The sequence below is a fragment of the Oncorhynchus tshawytscha genome, linkage group LG17, assembly GCF_018296145.1.
Source record: "Oncorhynchus tshawytscha isolate Ot180627B linkage group LG17, Otsh_v2.0, whole genome shotgun sequence".
Lineage (NCBI taxonomy): Eukaryota > Metazoa > Chordata > Actinopteri > Salmoniformes > Salmonidae > Oncorhynchus > Oncorhynchus tshawytscha.
This window is the reverse complement of record NC_056445.1, coordinates 17,800,767-17,818,908: the sequence shown is the minus strand read 5'-3', so window position 1 is coordinate 17,818,908 and position 18,142 is coordinate 17,800,767. Positions and strand designations below refer to the sequence as shown.

General features: G+C 45.9%; 1 protein-coding gene across 10 annotated transcripts in view; it reads right to left on the bottom strand.

The window, feature by feature from the left end:
* sbf1 (SET binding factor 1) overlaps positions 1 to 18,142 on the bottom strand; it is an 81,164-nt gene that overhangs the window by 11,838 nt on the left and 51,184 nt on the right. For 6 of the 10 annotated variants that reach the window (XM_042300311.1, XM_042300313.1, XM_042300314.1 and 3 more), the window contains 17 exons: positions 16,944 to 17,154; positions 16,321 to 16,433; positions 15,982 to 16,131; positions 15,614 to 15,682; positions 15,330 to 15,488; positions 14,857 to 15,149; positions 14,443 to 14,615; positions 14,109 to 14,182; positions 11,792 to 11,984; positions 11,569 to 11,696; positions 11,200 to 11,375; positions 9,898 to 10,034; positions 9,477 to 9,684; positions 8,864 to 9,060; positions 4,525 to 4,662; positions 2,952 to 3,047; positions 2,538 to 2,612 (listed from right to left, as the gene is read on the bottom strand). In XM_042300311.1, the coding sequence (XP_042156245.1) occupies positions 2,538 to 2,612; positions 2,952 to 3,047; positions 4,525 to 4,662; positions 8,864 to 9,060; positions 9,477 to 9,684; positions 9,898 to 10,034; positions 11,200 to 11,375; positions 11,569 to 11,696; positions 11,792 to 11,984; positions 14,109 to 14,182; positions 14,443 to 14,615; positions 14,857 to 15,149; positions 15,330 to 15,488; positions 15,614 to 15,682; positions 15,982 to 16,131; positions 16,321 to 16,433; positions 16,944 to 17,154 (2,590 nt within the window). The remainder of the gene's footprint in view (positions 1 to 2,537; positions 2,613 to 2,951; positions 3,048 to 4,524; positions 4,663 to 8,863; positions 9,061 to 9,476; positions 9,685 to 9,897; positions 10,035 to 11,199; positions 11,376 to 11,568; positions 11,697 to 11,791; positions 11,985 to 14,108; positions 14,183 to 14,442; positions 14,616 to 14,856; positions 15,150 to 15,329; positions 15,489 to 15,613; positions 15,683 to 15,981; positions 16,132 to 16,320; positions 16,434 to 16,943; positions 17,155 to 18,142) is intronic. The other 4 variants (XM_042300312.1, XM_024377129.2, XM_042300315.1 and 1 more) reach the window with 3 other exon arrangements.

The window sequence follows — 18,142 nt, the reverse complement described above, 5'->3', positions numbered from 1 at the left end:
AGCGGTTTTAGAGGGGTTATCCCACACACACACACAGGTAGAGGTTTTAGAGGGGTTATCCCACACACACACACACACACACACACAGGTAGAGGTTTTAGAGGGGTTATCGCACACACACACACACAGGTAGAGGTTTTAGAGGGGGGGGTTATCCCACACACACACACAGGTAGAGGTTTTAGAGGGGTTATCCCACACACACACAGGTAGAGGTTTTAGAGGGGTTATCCCACACACACACACACACACACAGGTAGAGGTTTTAGAGGGGGGGTTATCGCACACACACACACAGGTAGAGGTTTTAGAGGGGGTTATCAGACACACACACACACAGGTAGAGGTTTTAGAGGGGTTATCAGACACACACACACACACACACACAGGTAGAGGTTTTAGAGGGGGTTATCAGACACACACACACACAGGTAGAGGTTTTAGAGGGGTTATCAGACACACACAGGTAGAGGTTTTAGAGGGGGTTATCAGACACACACACACACACAGGTAGAGGTTTTAGAGGGGGTTATCAGACACACACACACAGGTAGAGGTTTTAGAGGGGTTATCAGACACACACACACAGGTAGCGGTTTTTAGGTAGGGTTTTATCCCACACACACACACAGGTAGCGGTTTTAGAGGGGTTATCCCACACACACACACACACAGGTAGAGGTTTTAGAGGGGGTTATCAGACACACACACACAGGTAGAGGTTTTAGAGGGGTTATCAGACACACACACACAGGTAGAGGTTTTAGAGGGGGTTATCAGACACACACACACAGGTAGAGGTTTTAGAGGGGTTATCAGACACACACACACACACAGGTAGAGGTTTTAGAGGGGTTATCAGACACACACACACACACACAGGTAGAGGTTTTAGAGGGGTTATCAGACACACACACACACAGGTAGAGGTTTTAGAGGGGGTTATCAGACACACACACACACAGGTAGAGGTTTTAGAGGGGGGGGTTATCAGACACACACACAGGTAGAGGTTTTAGAGAGGGTTATCAAATACACACACACAGGTAGAGGTTTTAGAGGGGTTATCCCACACACACACACAGGTAGAGGTTTTAGAGGGGTTATCCCACACACACACACAGGTAGAGGTTTTAGAGGGGTTATCCCACACACACACACAGGTAGAGGTTTTAGAGGGGTTATCCCACACACACACACACACAGGTAGAGGTTTTAGAGGGGGTTATCCCACACACACACACATGTAGAGGTTTTAGAGGGGGTTATCCCACACACACACACACAGGTAGAGGTTTTAGAGGGGGTTATCAGACACACACAGGTAGAGGTTTTAGAGGGGGTTATCAGACGCACACAGGTAGAGGTTTTAGAGGGTGTTATCAGACGCACACAGGTAGAGGTTTTAGAGGGTGTTATCAGACGCACACAGATAGAGGTTTTAGAGGGGTTATCAGACACACACAGGTAGAGGTTTTAGAGGGGGTTATCAGACACACACAGGTAGAGGTTTTAGAGGGTGTTATCAGACACACACAGGTAGAGGTTTTAGAAGGTGTTATCAGACACATACAGGTAGAGGTTTTAGAGGGTGTTATCAGACATACAGGTAGAGGTTTTAGAGGGTGTTATCAGACGCATACAGATAGAGGTTTTAGGGGGTTATCAGACAAATACAGGTAGAGGTTTTAAAGGGGTTATCACACACACAGGTAGAGGTTTTAGAGGGGTTATCACACACATACAGGTAGAGGTTTTAGAGGGGTTATCACACACATACAGGTAGAGGTTTTAGAGGGGTTATCACATACATACAGGTAGAGGTTTTAGAGGGGTTATCACACACATACAGGTAGAGGTTTTAGAGGGGGTTATCACACACATACAGGTAGAGGTTTTAGAGGGGGTTATCACACACATACAGGTAGAGGTTTTAGAGGGGGTTATCACATACATACAGGTAGAGGTTTTAGAGGGGGTTATCACATACATACAGTATGCATTCTCCAATCCTCCCTCCAAGTTTGACATTATCAACACACACAAGCCATTTATGCAGTGACACATACAGTCATTGTACTTTATACCACTAGACTAACTGAAAGCCATGCTGATAAAATATAAATAATTGAACTACTATAGTAAGACTCATCTATTTAGCTAAATAGACTATATGTGAAAATGATGCTCCAAACCTAACACTGGAAAAACACGAGTCATCAGACCACTCACAGCACACAGTAGTAATCAAACACAGAACAGAAACATGGACAAACAGGACGATCTGCAGCAGTGTGTGTAGAGTCGACGGCCCACTAGAAAAGCATGCAAACAGATGCCTAGAAAGAAGAAGAGAATCTCGCCAACAAAGAGATTGGACAACAAAAGGTTAGTCCTGAGAGAGAGAGAGACACACACAAGGACATCACAGGGAAAGAGGGACCGACAGGCGGGGGCACCAGCCAACAAAGACAGACATCACTGTTAAGAGGCCTGATTGGTTAGATTGGGGAGCTAGGGGTCGGTGCATACTGTACCTCCAGGGGGGTTTCTGACCTTGCCTGAAACTCTGGGCTGAGAGAGGGAGATGACCCTCGCCCTTTGACCCAGAGCTGAGGTCAAATGACACAGAGATGATGCCCGTTAACCAACACCATAGACCATAGACCATAGGGAGAGATGGTTTCACATAGCTATACATACACACATGCCCAAATATGGATAAGCTATGGAGAGGAGTTATTATTCAGGTAACATAACCACCTCTTTGGGTTAAAACACACTCGCATGTCAATTCGTTCCAGTGACCGTTCTTTGGCATGTAATTGTAGGGCAAGCCACAATACAATCACAAACCAAACCTAGAAATTCCTTGCAAAGGAGGTTTCAATTAACTAATTGACGCAAGTAACACAACCACATACAAACACTGTAAAAAACCACAATCTCACCTCCGCGGCTGAAGGTTCCAGGTACGTCCTCCTTGCCTCCCATCACCTGTTTCATCAGAGCTCCGATCTTAGGCTGCCTCAGCTTATCTGACGAGTCTGGAGATAGACACAAGGCAGGGTAGCCTAGTGGTTAGAGCGTTGGACTAGTAACCGGAAGGTTGCAAGTTCAAACCCCCGAGCTGACCAGGTACAAATCTGTCGTTCTGCCCCTGAACATGCAGTTAACCCACTGTTCCCAGGCAGTCATTCAAAATAAGAATTTGTTCTTAACTGACTTGCCTGGTTAAATAAAGGTAAAATAAATTTAAAAAACAAGTTAAGAGTCAAACTCTGGCTTATGAGAGAGTGTATGTGTTTCAGGGTTTCCTTTAGGAAAATGTGGCGCTGGACATTTGATCGACAGCATAATTCAACGAACATTTGAGAAATGTACCAGACCTATATAATTTTGATTATGATAAGGCACTTAACAGAACATGCAACTCGAGGATGCAATGGCTCGTGTCCTTCCGAAGTGCACTTGATGTTAGAATAACAGTCCACATTCACTTTTCCTGAGCTAACAAGACAAATAAGGAACAAGAAAATCACTAGCCTATGTCAATCTACTGTTCGCCATTGTAGAACATTTTACCTATTCTATTTGTCAGCTTGTCGTTCTGTGCTAGAAAGAAATGGCCTATTCCAAACAGACTGGGACAATTGTGGGACGATAGATCCCAAATTCATCCAACCAGTACATCAAAATTAAAAGCAGTGAGGCTCATGCACAGATGCATGAGCCTCACTGAAGATGCACTAAAGATGCAACGTCTAGCATGGATTGCTAATATGATTAGGATTGTGTTTTTGGTTACTGGACAATGAAAGAAAGTTGATTTGAAAACCAATAGAAAATGAGGCTACTTGTTTCATTGGCATTGGGAAGTCTTTATAAAAGAAATGCCTCCACGTTTACAGGAACAGATTTTGGCTCAGCTACATTGAAGCAAGGTAAGACATGCCTCATAATATGAAGTTAAACATTAAAGTTTCACTCAATTAAGTGTATGTTTTCAGAATACCATCTCCAGCTCACATTCTAAAGTGGTGTGTGACCTTCTGAATCATGCCTTCAGTTGCCTAAGCACTTGAAATAAAAATAGTAGCACTTTAATGCTGGTTATCAAAACAGTTAACACGTAATTGCATTTAAAATTGTGTGCGATGATTGGGCTTATAAAAGCTCTGGCGCTGTTTAACACATTCCAACAAAGAAAAGCTCTGTATCTGTATGTGTGTGTGATAAATAAGAAACATAACGACTAAAGAAAATAAACACATGTCAATTTAATTCCATGAAATTATTCAAATGAACCTATAGACCGATAAGCATGACTGGTCAAATGTATTTCCATTGACTGGTATTTCCAGCAACGAATAGGCTAAATAGCAGTATTTTGAAATGGGATTATGCTATTTTTTGTGGGACAACTGTCTGGTGCCAATTTATCGTCTTCTCGTACATTTTTTGGGGACAAAAGCCGGCTATTACTGGCTAACGGAAACCCTGATGTGTATGTGTGTGTCCTACCGGAGGTGCTCATGTGAGTGGAGGTGAAGCCGCCGAGCGTGTTCCTGCCACTGGGCTCACAGTAGGAGGGCATGGAGCTGATGATCGCCTGCATGTACTTCTCCTGCTCCAGGCTGGTCGAGTCGGCCTGGGAGGGGCCTGGGGAAGGGTCACAACTGTCCATCACCACTGGTTTATGCAGCTTTGCATGCTGGGTATAAAATGCTGAAGACTAAAAAATGCTGCTCAAGCTATAAGGGACATGAGCTGTGCATTTCAATGCATCTAAAGTGTTTGTCTATTTGCTCATTGTTTCCGATGAGTTGAGACTTATACTACCACATTAAATTGCTACTGATATACAGTTGAAGTCAGAAGTTTACATACACCTTAGCCAAATACATTTAAACTCAGTTTCACAATTCCTAACGTTTAATCCATGTAAAAAAATCCCTGTTTTAGGTCAGTTAGGATCACCACTATTTTAAGAATGCGAAATGTCAGAATAATAGTAGAGAGAATGATTTATTTCAGCTTGTAAGGTTTGTAAGCCTCCTTGCTCGCACATGCTTTTTCAGTTCTGCCCACAAATTTTCTATAGGATTGAGGTCAGGGCTTTGTGATGGCCACTCAAATACCTTGACTTTGTTGTCCTTAAGCCATTTTGCCACAACTTTGGAAGTATGCTTGGGGTCATTGTCCATTTGGAAGATCCATTTGCGACCAAGCTTTAACTTCCTGACTGATGTCTTGAGATGTTGCTTCAATATATCCACTTAATTTTCCTCCCTCATGATGCCATCTATTTTGTGAAGTGCACCAGTCCCTCCTGCAACAAAGCACCCCAACAACTGCCAACCCTGTGCTTCACGGTTGGGATGAGGTTCTTCGGTTTGCAAGCCTCCCCCTTTTCCTCCAAACATAACGATGATCATTATGGCCAAACAGTTCTATTTTTGTTTCATCAGACCAAAGACATTTCTCCAAAAAGTACAATCTTTGTCCCCATGTGCCATACCGTAATCTGGCTTTTTATGGTGGTTTTGGAGCAGTGGCTTCTTCCTTGCCGAGCGGCCATTCAGGTTACGTCAATATAGCGTATTACTGTGGATATATACCGGTTTCCTCCAGCATCTTCACAAGGTCCATTGCTGCTGTTCTGGGATTGATTTGCACTTTTCGCACCAAAGTACGTTCATCTCTAGGAGACAGAACGCATCTCCTTTCTGAGCGGTATGATGGCTGTGTGGTCCCATGGTGTTTATACTTGCGTACTATTGTTTGTACAGATGAATGTGGTACCTTCAGGCGTTTGGAAATTGCTCCCAAGGATGAACCAGACTTGGAGGTCTACAATTATTTTTCTGAGGTCTTAGCTGATTTCTTTTGATTTTCCCATGTCGTCAAACAAAGAGGCACTGAGTTTGAAGGTAGGCCTTGAAATACATCCACAGGTACACCTCCAATTGACTCAAATGATGTCAATTAGCCTATCAGAAGCTTCAAAAGCCATGAAATCATGTTCTGGAATTTTCCAAGCTGTTAACTTCTGACCCACTGGAATTGTGATACAGTGAATTATAAGTTAAATATCTGTAAACAATTGTATATAAAAAAAATTTTAAAAAAAAAATTTAACTTGTGTCTTGTGTCATGTGCCACGCTGAGGTCTGTCCAACGCTGGTCCGACCAAGCTGACTCCACACTCCAAGACTGCTTCCATCACGTGGACTGGGAGATGTTTCGTATTGCGTCAGACAACAACATTGACGAATACGCTGATACGGTGTGCGAGTTCATTAGAACGTGCGTTGAAGATGTCGTTCCCATAGCAACGATTAAAACATTCCCTAACCAGAAACCGTGGATTGATGGCAGCATTCGTGTGAAACTGAAGGCACGAACCACTGCTTTTAATCAGGGCAAGGTGTCTGGTAACATGACTGAATACAAACAGTGCAGCTATTCCCTCCGCAAGGCTATCAAACAAGCTAAGCGCCAGTACAGAGACAAAGTAGAATCTCAATTCAACGGCTCAGACACAAGAGGTATGTGGCAGGGTCTACAGTCAATCACGGACTACAGGAAGAAACCCAGCCCAGTCACGGACCAGGATGTCTTGCTCCCAGGCAGACTAAATAACTTTTTTGCCCGCTTTGAGGACAATACAGTGCCACTGACACGGCCTGCAACGGAAACATGCGGTCTCTCCTTCACTGCAGCCGAAGTGAGTAAGACATTTAAACGTGTTAACCCTCGCAAGGCTGCAGGCCCAGACGGCATCCCCAGCCGCGCCCTCAGAGCATGCGCAGACCAGCTGGCCGGTGTGTTTACGGACATATTCAATCAATCCCTATACCAGTCTGCTGTTCCCACATGCTTCAAGAGGGCCACCATTGTTCCTGTTCCCAAGAAAGCTAAGGTAACTGAGCTAAACGACTACCGCCCGTAGCACTCACATCCGTCATCATGAAGTGCTTTGAGAGACTAGTCAAGGACCATATCACCTCCACCCTACCTGACACCCTTGACCCACTCCAATTTGCTTACCGCCCAAATAGGTCCACAGACGATGCAATCTCAACCACACTGCACACTGCCCTAACCCATCTGGACAAGAGGAATACCTATGTGAGAATGCTGTTCATCGACTACAGCTCGGCATTCAACACAATAGTACCCTCCAAGCTCGTCATCAAGGGCGAGACCCTGGGTCTCGACCCCGCCCTGTGCAACTGGGTACTGGACTTCCTGACGGGCCGCCCCCAGGTGGTGAGGGTAGGCAACAACATCTCCTCCCCGCTGATCCTCAACACTGGGGCCCCACAAGGGTGCGTTCTGAGCCCTCTCCTGTACTCCCTGTTCACCCACGACTGCGTGGCCATGCACGCCTCCAACCCAATCATCAAGTTTGCGGACGACACAACAGTGGTAGGCTTGATCACCAACAACGACGAGACGGCCTACAGGGAGGAGGTGAGGGCCCTCGGAGTGTGGTGTCAGGAAAATAACCTCACACTCAACGTCAACAAAACTAAGGAGATGATTGTGGACTTCAGGAAACAGCAGAGGGAACACCCCCATCCACATCGATGGAACAGTAGTGGAGAGGGTAGCAAGTTTTAAGTTCCTCGGCATACACATCACAGACAAACTGAATTGGTCCACTCACACAGACAGCATCGTGAGGAAGGCGCAGCAGCGCCTCTTCAACCTTAGGAGGCTGAAGAAATTCGGCTTGTCACCAAAAGCACTCACAAACTTCTACAGATGCACAATCGAGAGCATCCTGGCGGGCTGTATCACCGCCTGGTATGGCAACTGCACCGCCCTCAACCGTAAGGCTCTCCAGAGGGTAGTGAGGTCTGCACAACGCATCACCGGGGGCAAACTACCTGCCCTCCAGGACACCTACACCACCCGATGCTACAGGAAGGCCATAAAGATCATCAAGGACATCAACCACCCGAGCCACTGCCTGTTCACCCCGCTGCCATCCAGAAGGCGAGGTCAGTACAGGTGCATCAAAGCTGGGACCGAGAGACTGAAAAACAGCTTCTATCTCAAGGCCATCAGACTGTTAAACAGCCACCACTAACATTGAGTGGCTACTGCCAACACACTGTCAATGACACTGACTCTACTCCAGCCACTTTAATCATGGGAATTGATGGGAAATGATGTAAATATATCACTAGCCACTTTAAACAATGCTACCTTATATAATGTTACTTACCCTACATTGTTCATCTCATATGCATACGTTGATACTGTACTCTATATCATCGACTGCATCCTTATGTAATACATGTATCACTAGCCACTTTAACTATGCCACTTGGTTTACATACTTATCTCATATGTATATACTGTACTCGATATCATCTACTGTATCTTGCCTATGCTGCTCTGTACCATCACTCATTCATATATCCTTATGTACATATTCTTTATCCCCTTACACTGTGTATGACAGTAGTTTTTTTTTGGAATTGTTAGTTAGATTACTTGCTCGTTATTACTGCATTGTCGGAACTAGAAGCACAAGCATTTCGCTACACTCGCATTAACATCTGCTAACCATGTGTATGTGACAAATAAAATTTGATTTGATTTGATTTGATGTATAAAGTACATTTCCTAACAGACTTGCCAAAACTATAGTTTGTTAACAAGAAATTTGTGGAGTGGTTGAAAAACAAGTTTAATTAACTCCAACCTAAATGTATGTAAACTTCCAACTTCAACTGTAGCTGGCTTTGGAGTGGTTTGGCGTGTTTTATTATTTCTAAACAAAGCCCAACATCCCCAGTCATTCCCTTAAAGACACCATCTAACTCATTTTTAGTGTGTGTCGTACCGGCGCTGGTGGCATTGGGGGACTTGAAGAAGCCCACCACTCCCTTAGCATGGAGGCCTGCAGAGCGCAGCAGCACAGCCTTGGTACGAGAGTTCCTCCAGCACACCACAGGGAAACGGTTCTGTCTGTAACAGCGGGAGATGCGCTGGATGGTGGAGTCTGGGATGCTCTGGGGCACGATCAACAGGCCGGGGTAACTGGTAACACACACACACACACACAGATAGAGAGAGCAGAGGGAGTCAGGATCGAGATGACATTCTGTTCATGTCACCTCAGAATGTCATGACCACAAGATGTCATGTGTTTAAATAAAGTTTGTTCATAGGCCCACTCTGCATATCAAGTAGCATCAAAGTAAAACGACAATGTTGATCTATATAAATGTCAAAATCAAACGTGTACATTCAACCAGAATCCAAAACTTGGAGACTAAACTCAGGAAGTTACTTGAAACACGGTCCACAAAAGGTTTGACCATAAACCTACCACATGCAATTGAGATTCCCTATAAACGAAGAGTATCGAAGGGACGTGTATTTTGGGAGTCACAGATTTGACGGTGAACCCGTCGTAAAAACATGTTCTATCTGCAGTTGGACCGTGAACTTACCTCCTGCAGACGGTGTACATGCGGTTGACGGTGGAGATGCGGAAGGGCTCGTTCTTGGAGCGCGTTAGGCTGTTACTGAGCGTGCCCAGTCCTAGCCGCTGGTAGTCACGGCAACAGGCGCGCTCCACCACGTTGCTCATGGTCTGTCTATCCGAGGAGCGGATGGTGGAAGAGAGGGTGAGGGAGCCCTGGTCCAACTCCTCTGAGACTGTAGCAGACACACAGACAGTCAGAGACAGTGTACACTGGTCTACTGCATCAGGTCAAACACTGTAAAGAACATTCAACATTTTAATTGCTGAAAGTTAAACAGCAACTCAAGACTTTTACATAAAACATGTATTTATGTCAATGGGAGTGTGTGGATCTTAAGTCAAAATGCCGCCCTAAACCTTGACGTTGCTACAACACCATGTCCTACCGGAGAGCTCATCCTCGTCCAGCTCTGACTGCAGGCTGCTCCTGTTCTCCCAGGTGGGAGGTGAGTACTTCTTCCGGGTCACATACTGTCGACCGATCGTCCTCTTGGCGCTCTTTACCAAGTTTTTAGAAAGTGTTCTTTGGAAGGGTGGAGGGAGAAAAGGGAAGAGGATGAGTAGAGAGGGAAGAGAGAGATGTATAAGAGTTCAAAACAGTTAACTTCAGTTAAAGCTAAACTTTATGACTCCTACTTCCTGGGTCACATTCATTTGGGCACACCATAGCAAAACACTTTGCAACAGAAAATGAAAACAAGAGTTTCTTATTGAACAAGTTTATATCACATGTCCCTGTTTTGGCCTGTTTGCTTCCATTTCATGTCAAGTGAATACAACCCTGGTTAGAAATGTAAAACTTACAAATGCACTGACTAGGTACTTAGAAGTTTAATTAACCAGCCCATTAAATCCAAGGCACATCCCTAATGCAGACTCGACGGTAGTCTGTATGCAGAATTAAAGCTAATGAATGCATTAAAAGAGTGCTAGTTGAGCCTGCTCACTGCTGACGGGGGAGAGAGAGGGGGGGGATGATGATAAAGCAAAAGGGAACTCTGGGGGTCTACTGGCAGTAACAGTGGACAGAATAGAGTGTAGGATGTGAAGCTGCATTCCTCTGTACTGACCCTGCCTGGAATAAGTCCGTGTGCAGCCAGCATAACTAAACAGTCTGCATGCTATATGGACCATTTGTGGTTACACAAGAACAAGGGTTCACACTCACTGAAGCACTTACACTCGCAAGCAGAAGGTCTATGAATCCGGTTTAATTAATACATCACACCAAACACTGACTTTAAATCAGAGACCGTCAGATAAAAACGCCCACGTTTTGGATATATTCTAAACTGTCAGGATGGCTATGAAATGTAGGGCAATAATGTGGGCTACTATATCTCCAGAGGCTGCTGCTTGGGGCAGGCCTGATATTCAGCTCACATTACAGTGCAGGGGTGTCATTTGTGACCCACATCCTTTAGTGAATAAGCGCTTTTTAATTGGATGTTCTGTACTTGACCTGGAGGATGGGAGAGGTGTGAAACGTCTTACAGATTTACACTCTCTCATTAACAATAATCTGCTGACTGACGATAAAACTGGAACGGTACTGACGTTTTATACAACGCTGATGTGTGTTGAAATGTGTTTGGCGTGTGTATGCTCTTCCTGTTTCCTTTTAGTGTTGTTTTGGGTTCTTGTGGCTGACGTGTGTGTGTGTGGGTGTTCTATTGGTCTCGTCTTACTTTATTGACTGGTTCTTGTCCTTGGTCTTGTGTTCGACCAACGTCTTGCCACTCTGGCCCACGGTGAAGGCGAAGGTTCCCTGGACGTGCTGTGGGTAGCGGAGCTTGTGCATGTGCTTCCGGAACACTTCGGCCAGGTCCGACGCCACCTCCTCATCAAACGCTATCTTCAGCAGCTACAGGAGGAGGACGATATTAGGAGTGTCAGAAAAACACAAATGAATGAGTGTTCTGTCAAATTTTAAATGGAGAGCGTTTCGGTGCAGAATGAGAGTGGGGGGGTAGCAGGGTTGAGAAGGCCTAGGAGCCTAGTGTTTAGGCAGTAGGGTGATGGATACGAGGGTGGCAGGACGGAGGGTAGAGGTGTACCTGGAAAGTGCAGGAGCGTAGCTGCAGACCCTCCTGTATGAACTGGTCCATGGACAGACTGACAGAGATCCTCTTCTCCTTAGTCAGGGAGGCGATGGGGAACGACCGAGTCACCACCTGCTCACCCACTGCACAGCAACAACACTCAGGGTTAGTTAGAAAGTGTGTGTGTGTTTTACTGCTAACATGTGTTTGCATGTTTGTGTTTTAAACACCCTCCTACCCAGCGGGTCATTAGGCGTGCCCTTGAAGATGAGGCGATAGGTGGTGAGGAAGATGGCCCCCTCGGCAGGGAGGAGGGGTGGACCCCCCAAGGCCCCTGTGGCCTCCTCCCGGCCGTCTGAGATCAGGTGCACCCGCATGCCGTCCATCACCAGCTCCTCCCCCGCCAGAAGAATGGGCCTCAGAAGCTTGGGCTGTAGCACGGAGAGAGGGAGGAGTGAAGGAAAGAAGAGGAAAGGGGGAAGAGATCGGGGACAAGAAGAGAGAGGGCAGGCAGAGGAAGAGAAGGAAGAGGTAGATGTGAGGTAAAGAAACGAGAAGAGTTGATAATTGATGGAAGGAGAAAGTAAGCAGATTGAGTAGCGGGACATGGTAGGTAAGGATGAGGGGGAGAGAGACAGTAGAAGAGCTGTTAGTGCTCTATGTCCAACAGAACTCAAATGTATAAGCCATCCTCAATACTTCAAACTAAATTAGAGCAAATTCACAACAAAGTCAATCCAGATGCATGTATCACACGACAGACAGTTGAAAACAGAGACATCAACTAAACTAAAATGTGATTGCAATTTGTTATTTTATTTGTTGAATTTTACCCCTTTTTCTCCCCAATTTCGTGGTATCCAATTGTTTTTAGTATCTACCATCTTGTCTCATCGCGACAACTCCGATGAGTTGTCGCGGGAGACACACGGGCTCGGGCTCCGATACACAACCCAACCAAGCCGCACTGCTTCTTAAAACAGCGCGCATCCAACCTGGAAGCCAGCCGCATGTGTCGGAGGAAACACTGTGCACCTGGCAACCTTGGTTAGAGCGCACTGCGCCCGGCCCGCCACTAGAGTCGCTGGTGTGCGATGACCCCACTGACCTCCGGGTCACGACCGGTTACGACAGAGCCTGGGCGCGAACCCAGGGTCTCTGGTGGCACAGCTGGCGCTGCAGTACAGCGCCCTTAACCACTGCGCCACCTGGGAGGCCCTCAATTTGTTATTTTTGTTAATGTTACATAACATAAACGGCTTGCCTAAATCTCAGTTGGCTGGTGGGATCTTGGCAAAGACAACCCTGATGCTCAACAAGTAAAACAAGAAGGGAAAATACAGCCACGTTTATGTGGTTATTTTTATAAAGTTGGATATGAAACCATTCAAATCTCTTAAGACTGGTATCATATAATGGCAATTTCCCTTAGAAAGAGGTAACATGTTTATAACCATTTGTATATTTTCTCAAATTGTTCTCACAAAATCATCTAACAGCATTCTTGGATGTATAGAGAGGTATTCAAAGTATGAAGAGTGGCAGGTCTAGTTTCTGTTAAAGACCTATAGACCATTTGGCTCAGGGCATTGACATTATTTCCTTTCCCCAGCGACCCTGGAGAGGCCTACGCTGGGGCAACGACACCAAACAGAGCAGCTCAACTCATAAATTAATTTAGGCACTCGTTTTGTAACCCATTTCATAATCTGTTGTGCAACAGCTAATACCCTGGGTCCAGCTCATTGGGAGAGGATTTAACTGGAACTCATATGATATGAACGCTCACTCAGAAAAAAAATCTAGAGCATTCTGGGAGGTGGGATCAGGTCAAATGTGATGCGCTCTGAGTTATTATAAGATGGGATAAACACAAAAAAACTCACAAAAGGGGAGATCCAATTGGACTGATATCTGATACAGGGCACCCCTGTGCTCTTGGTTGATGCATATGCTAGGACCCTGCTTAGTTGCCATTAACACAACAGACATGCCAATAATGCCATGCTAAGCTACCATCCCTCTCCAACTGCTGACAGAAAACTCCACCAAACAACCAGAGCAAACTGCACCCTTCTGTCTGAAGGCACAAGTCAGTGACACAGGCTGTAGTCAACCAGGTCACTGAGAACTACAACCTCCAGCATGCACTGCTCAGGCTGTTGTCATCTACCGGGTTCATGTTCAATAGGCACCAACTGGAGAAAATGTAATGAAACAGAAAATCCACATTCTTGTTCGTATTGGACAAAGTCAGGTAGTACCTCCTCTGTTTCAAAACATTTTCTACCATTTAGATCCAACTGAAAGAGACCCCGGCTACTGAGAGGAGGAGGGGAACTACATCAACCCAGCATGCACTGCTCAGACGTATTAGTGTGAGTCACACTAATGGTGCTGTCGCTGGGACAGACGTACCTGCCGTGGGCGTGGCACTGTGACACTGAGCTGCAAGGATTGGTGGAGAGGGGGTTGGGCGGGGCTGGCCTGGGCGGGGCTGGCCTGCGCTCTGCGTGGCTTTTGTCCAGCGTAACGTAAAATAAGGAATTGGTTACCTTTTGGATCGGTGGCAGTCGCTTACTCTCCCTGTGGACTGCATCCAGCGTCTCGATGTGCATCTGAACGATGTCTGTGGAACAACAGGAGGGGGAGAGAGAAACTGATTAAAACTCTCTCCTAATACACAATTTGAACTCTTGAGAAAACCTGGGTCATATTCATTACGGAACACAGTAGCAAAACTAAAACAAGTATTTCTTATTGGACAAGTTCAGGGAATCCCTCCCCGGCAGTCCTTTTTCTTCCATTAAGTGCCTAATGAATACAACCCTGATCTGTCAAGGAAAGTTCACAACATGAGCACCAAAAACACAAAATGGAGATTCCTACCTGGTATCATGGTGTGTAGTGCCTTGAGGTGCTCGTTGGTCACCCCACTCTCGTTACACACTTTGTCTACGAAGCGGTTGATAAATCGCACCACAGAGTTGGCCACGTCAGAGCTCTCAGCGTCCTCAAAGCCGCTCTCTGTGTCGTAGCTCTCCGCCATGCTGCCAGCAATGCTAAACAAAAACAACAAAGGCATCTTAGGAACGACCAATATGAGCTTGAACTTCAATGTTAAAGTCTTTTCCCTAGGCATATGTTTGTTGCTGGTTCCACTGTAAGATGTTACAAAGCTGCCCACTGTATGATAAGCTGTTTTTAACATGTCTGTTAGTGAGAAAGCTGTTGGGTATGTTTTTCTGTCTGTGTGTACACGTGTGTGTGCCTCGTTGTTGTGTGTGTGTGTACGTCCCCCACCTGTTGGTGTACCTGTTGGTGACGTAGCTGTTGCTAACACTCTCCACATCCCCTATCCCGGACCTGTTGAGCAGGCGGTTCTTGCTGGTGTCCAGGGGCAGCAGTAGGTAGGACATGCGGTTGGCGTAGTGGATGGCCTGGCTGAACACCGTGCTCTCCTCTTTCTGCACGCGCTCACTCTGCTGCTCCTTGCTGAGCGTGGGCCACAGCCTGCTCTGCTCTGACGCCAGCTCCAGAGCGCACAGCAGTTCCTGACCTCCCGCTGCTGGACCAGACTCCTGCTGACCGCGAGACTGGGAGGTGGAAATGGAAAGGTCAGATGGGGTCAATGTATGGATGTACTCCAAAGACTAAGTACCATTATCAAGGAAAACGCCACGGTTGTGTTTTTACTGCTGTGTTTAATACTAATATACAGGAGCGTTAGCTTAAAAAGGTTCTGCTTGTTGTGTAATTGTAGGGTCTGTTCTTACAGCGATGGACTGCTCCCCCCCGTCTGCCTCCAGATACAGGGCTCTGATGTGGTTCTGGACATCACTGTAGAACATGGCCTCCCAGAACTGCATGTTAGTCCACACCATGTGCTCCTGCACACAGCTGTAGGCAAACTGGGTGATGCCCGCGCCTAGTTTCTGCCAGACACAAACACACAAGGCCACACAGAAGCTTTAGAAACAGACCACTTTAAAGCTATGATAAAGGACAATGATTTGTTTCTTTTGTGTTGAATAGGGATTGTTTGTTTTTTGTGACTTACCCTGCAGAAGGCCGTGACCAGGGGAAGGAGGATGGCTGCAATACCGTGTTCATCCATGTGGGAGCAGTCCTGAGTAGGAGAATAGAGGTCAACATCACCATACTATCTCAATGTCAGCCATGCAAACACACCACCGATTAGGCTCCATTATTCAGTGTGTGATCTTATGAAAATATAAAGGCCTCCATTGCAATGTAAAAATAGGTAGCATGGTACTGTTTTGAAAAAGTCCCAAGGAGTTAGTTATTTCTTTAGGAACTCCTTCAATACAGCCGTTCTATGCACTGAACCCGACTGTGTGCTGCGGTCTACAATAGAACTTTGTGTAGAAGAGGAGAGAGAATTTTTTTTGTGGCTTCGGCATGTACCTGTAAGGTGCAGTTCATCATGCGGACGATGTAGTCAAACTGCTGGTCGTCCAGCACAGCTCGGTTCTGCAGGACGTGCTGGTTGAGCTCCTGGGTCAGACACACCCTGGCCGCCCGGCCCTTCAGCGCCCGCAGTACCGCTGGCATCAGCTGGGGGGGGGGGCAGCAGACACAGGACAACATTAGGAGATGGAAGAAAAAAAATTAAAATTAAAATGTTTTTTTTAAATCACTAGACTATCATGTAGGTCAGACCTCTAAACTAGCTATAAATTGTTAACACCTTTATCATTCCAAAATGGCCGAGCACTGAGATGCTATTGTGTCCTTGTCTCTCACCTTCTTGGCCTCCAGCATCTTGTTGTCAAATATGTAGGTAATGCAGTTCCTGACCACCTCCAGCCTGCGAGCGCTGTTAGCCAGGACATGACCATGCCTGTCCACAATGTCTCCTGGAGGAACACCACAACTCAGCGGTTATTACATCACACTCATCAGTCTACACTGAATCCAGCTCAATTAAACCAACACAGAGATAGATGTGTCACACAGAGGTGGTCTGAACACAGTGGCCTGTTTGGTGGACCCGACACACTCATGAGTCTATACTGAAGCTACACTGAATCCAGCTCAGTTAAACCCATGCTGAGAGATGGGTCACACAGAGGTTGTCCTAACTAACACAGTGGCCTGTCTGGAGGCCTGTCTAGAGGCCTGTCTGTGTCTGGATCAGCCTCTTTACGTCAGACGTCAAGCCAATCCATCAGACACAATCTCATGTTGGCATCTCTGCTAAATTCTAACCCACAACCCAATAGGAATGTCTGCATCAGTCTTTCAACCATTCATTCACTGCACTACTTAATCCCACCATCTCATGCCTATGCTGCTCCACCCCCCAGCCCAAACTATCCCCAGCAACCCCCTCCACTCAGTCTTTCCCACCAGCTTGGCACACCCACCCAGTGGGGGTCCGGAGGGCACCATGCCTTTGAGCTCGGCCTTGACCACGGGCGGGGCGGTCTGGAGCTTGGCGGCGGCATGGTCGATGAAGAGCTGGACCGTAACGTCGTCCAGCAGAGGGAACATAGCCAAGTTCTTGGGGTCATTGTGACCAGGGCTCTCAGCTGGCCGCTGCACCTTATGCATGGCCACGGCAGGGTACGGGTTCTCCTGATGGGGAGAGAATAAAACGTGAGCGACCATAAAGTTATAGGGGGAGAAAGGGCAAAGAAAAGAGGTAAGTGGTCTCCTGTTATTTTAGTTACTACATTACATAGATGGAGGATCTTAATTTGACCTATATTGTCGCAGCAATAGGATTTGAACACTTAGTCCATAATGTTTACTTGATCGGTGGTTAGGCTATTAGCTGGCCAAAAGTAGGCTACATGAAAAGTGCAAAAGGACAATTGCATGTCAGCATGGCCAGAAAATATTTTAGGTATCTCAGATTGTTCATAGAAACTTTATTGGGAGGATGAGTGGTTGATACTCTTCGTACATTGTAACACAAACCATTTTGAGAAAATCCTGAAAGTGAACATTTCAAGGCCCTTTTTAGACCTGTACATGACTCCCCTGTAAGACCCAATGATCCGTACATGATACAGACATACCTCTTAGTGTCATTAAACTTCCTTATAGTGTTCTTGAAAATATGGAGTAATGATACCTTCTGAAATACAATTTTACACATTAATTTATTCAACATTTTTAGACATTGTTTTAAACAATATACTCTACAAGCAATGTTACCTCCTAAAAATGTAGGCACTTAACAAATTTCAGGTCTGCTGAGCGCAAACTTGAACGCTGTGAAAATTCTGTGCAACTTCTAGTGCAAGTTTACTGTGAACACCGAGGCTGTACTTTGTTTAAAATACAGTTAAGTGGCCATGAAGGCTACTGTGGCTATTTGATCATAATATAGGTCTAACAGAGTGGCCTACCATCAAAAACAATGGAGGAAATGCATCCCATAACAATATAACATGGAAATAGCTGTTCTATCATTCAGCCAACAGTATCAGCTAATGTGTGGTATTCAACATAGACATACATTCCATGAGACTAAAAAATCAAAATATGTAGGGATTGCCATTAACCTGTTTATGCACTTGTCCTTCAGACAACAAGGTGACTGAAACTGTTGTGTTTG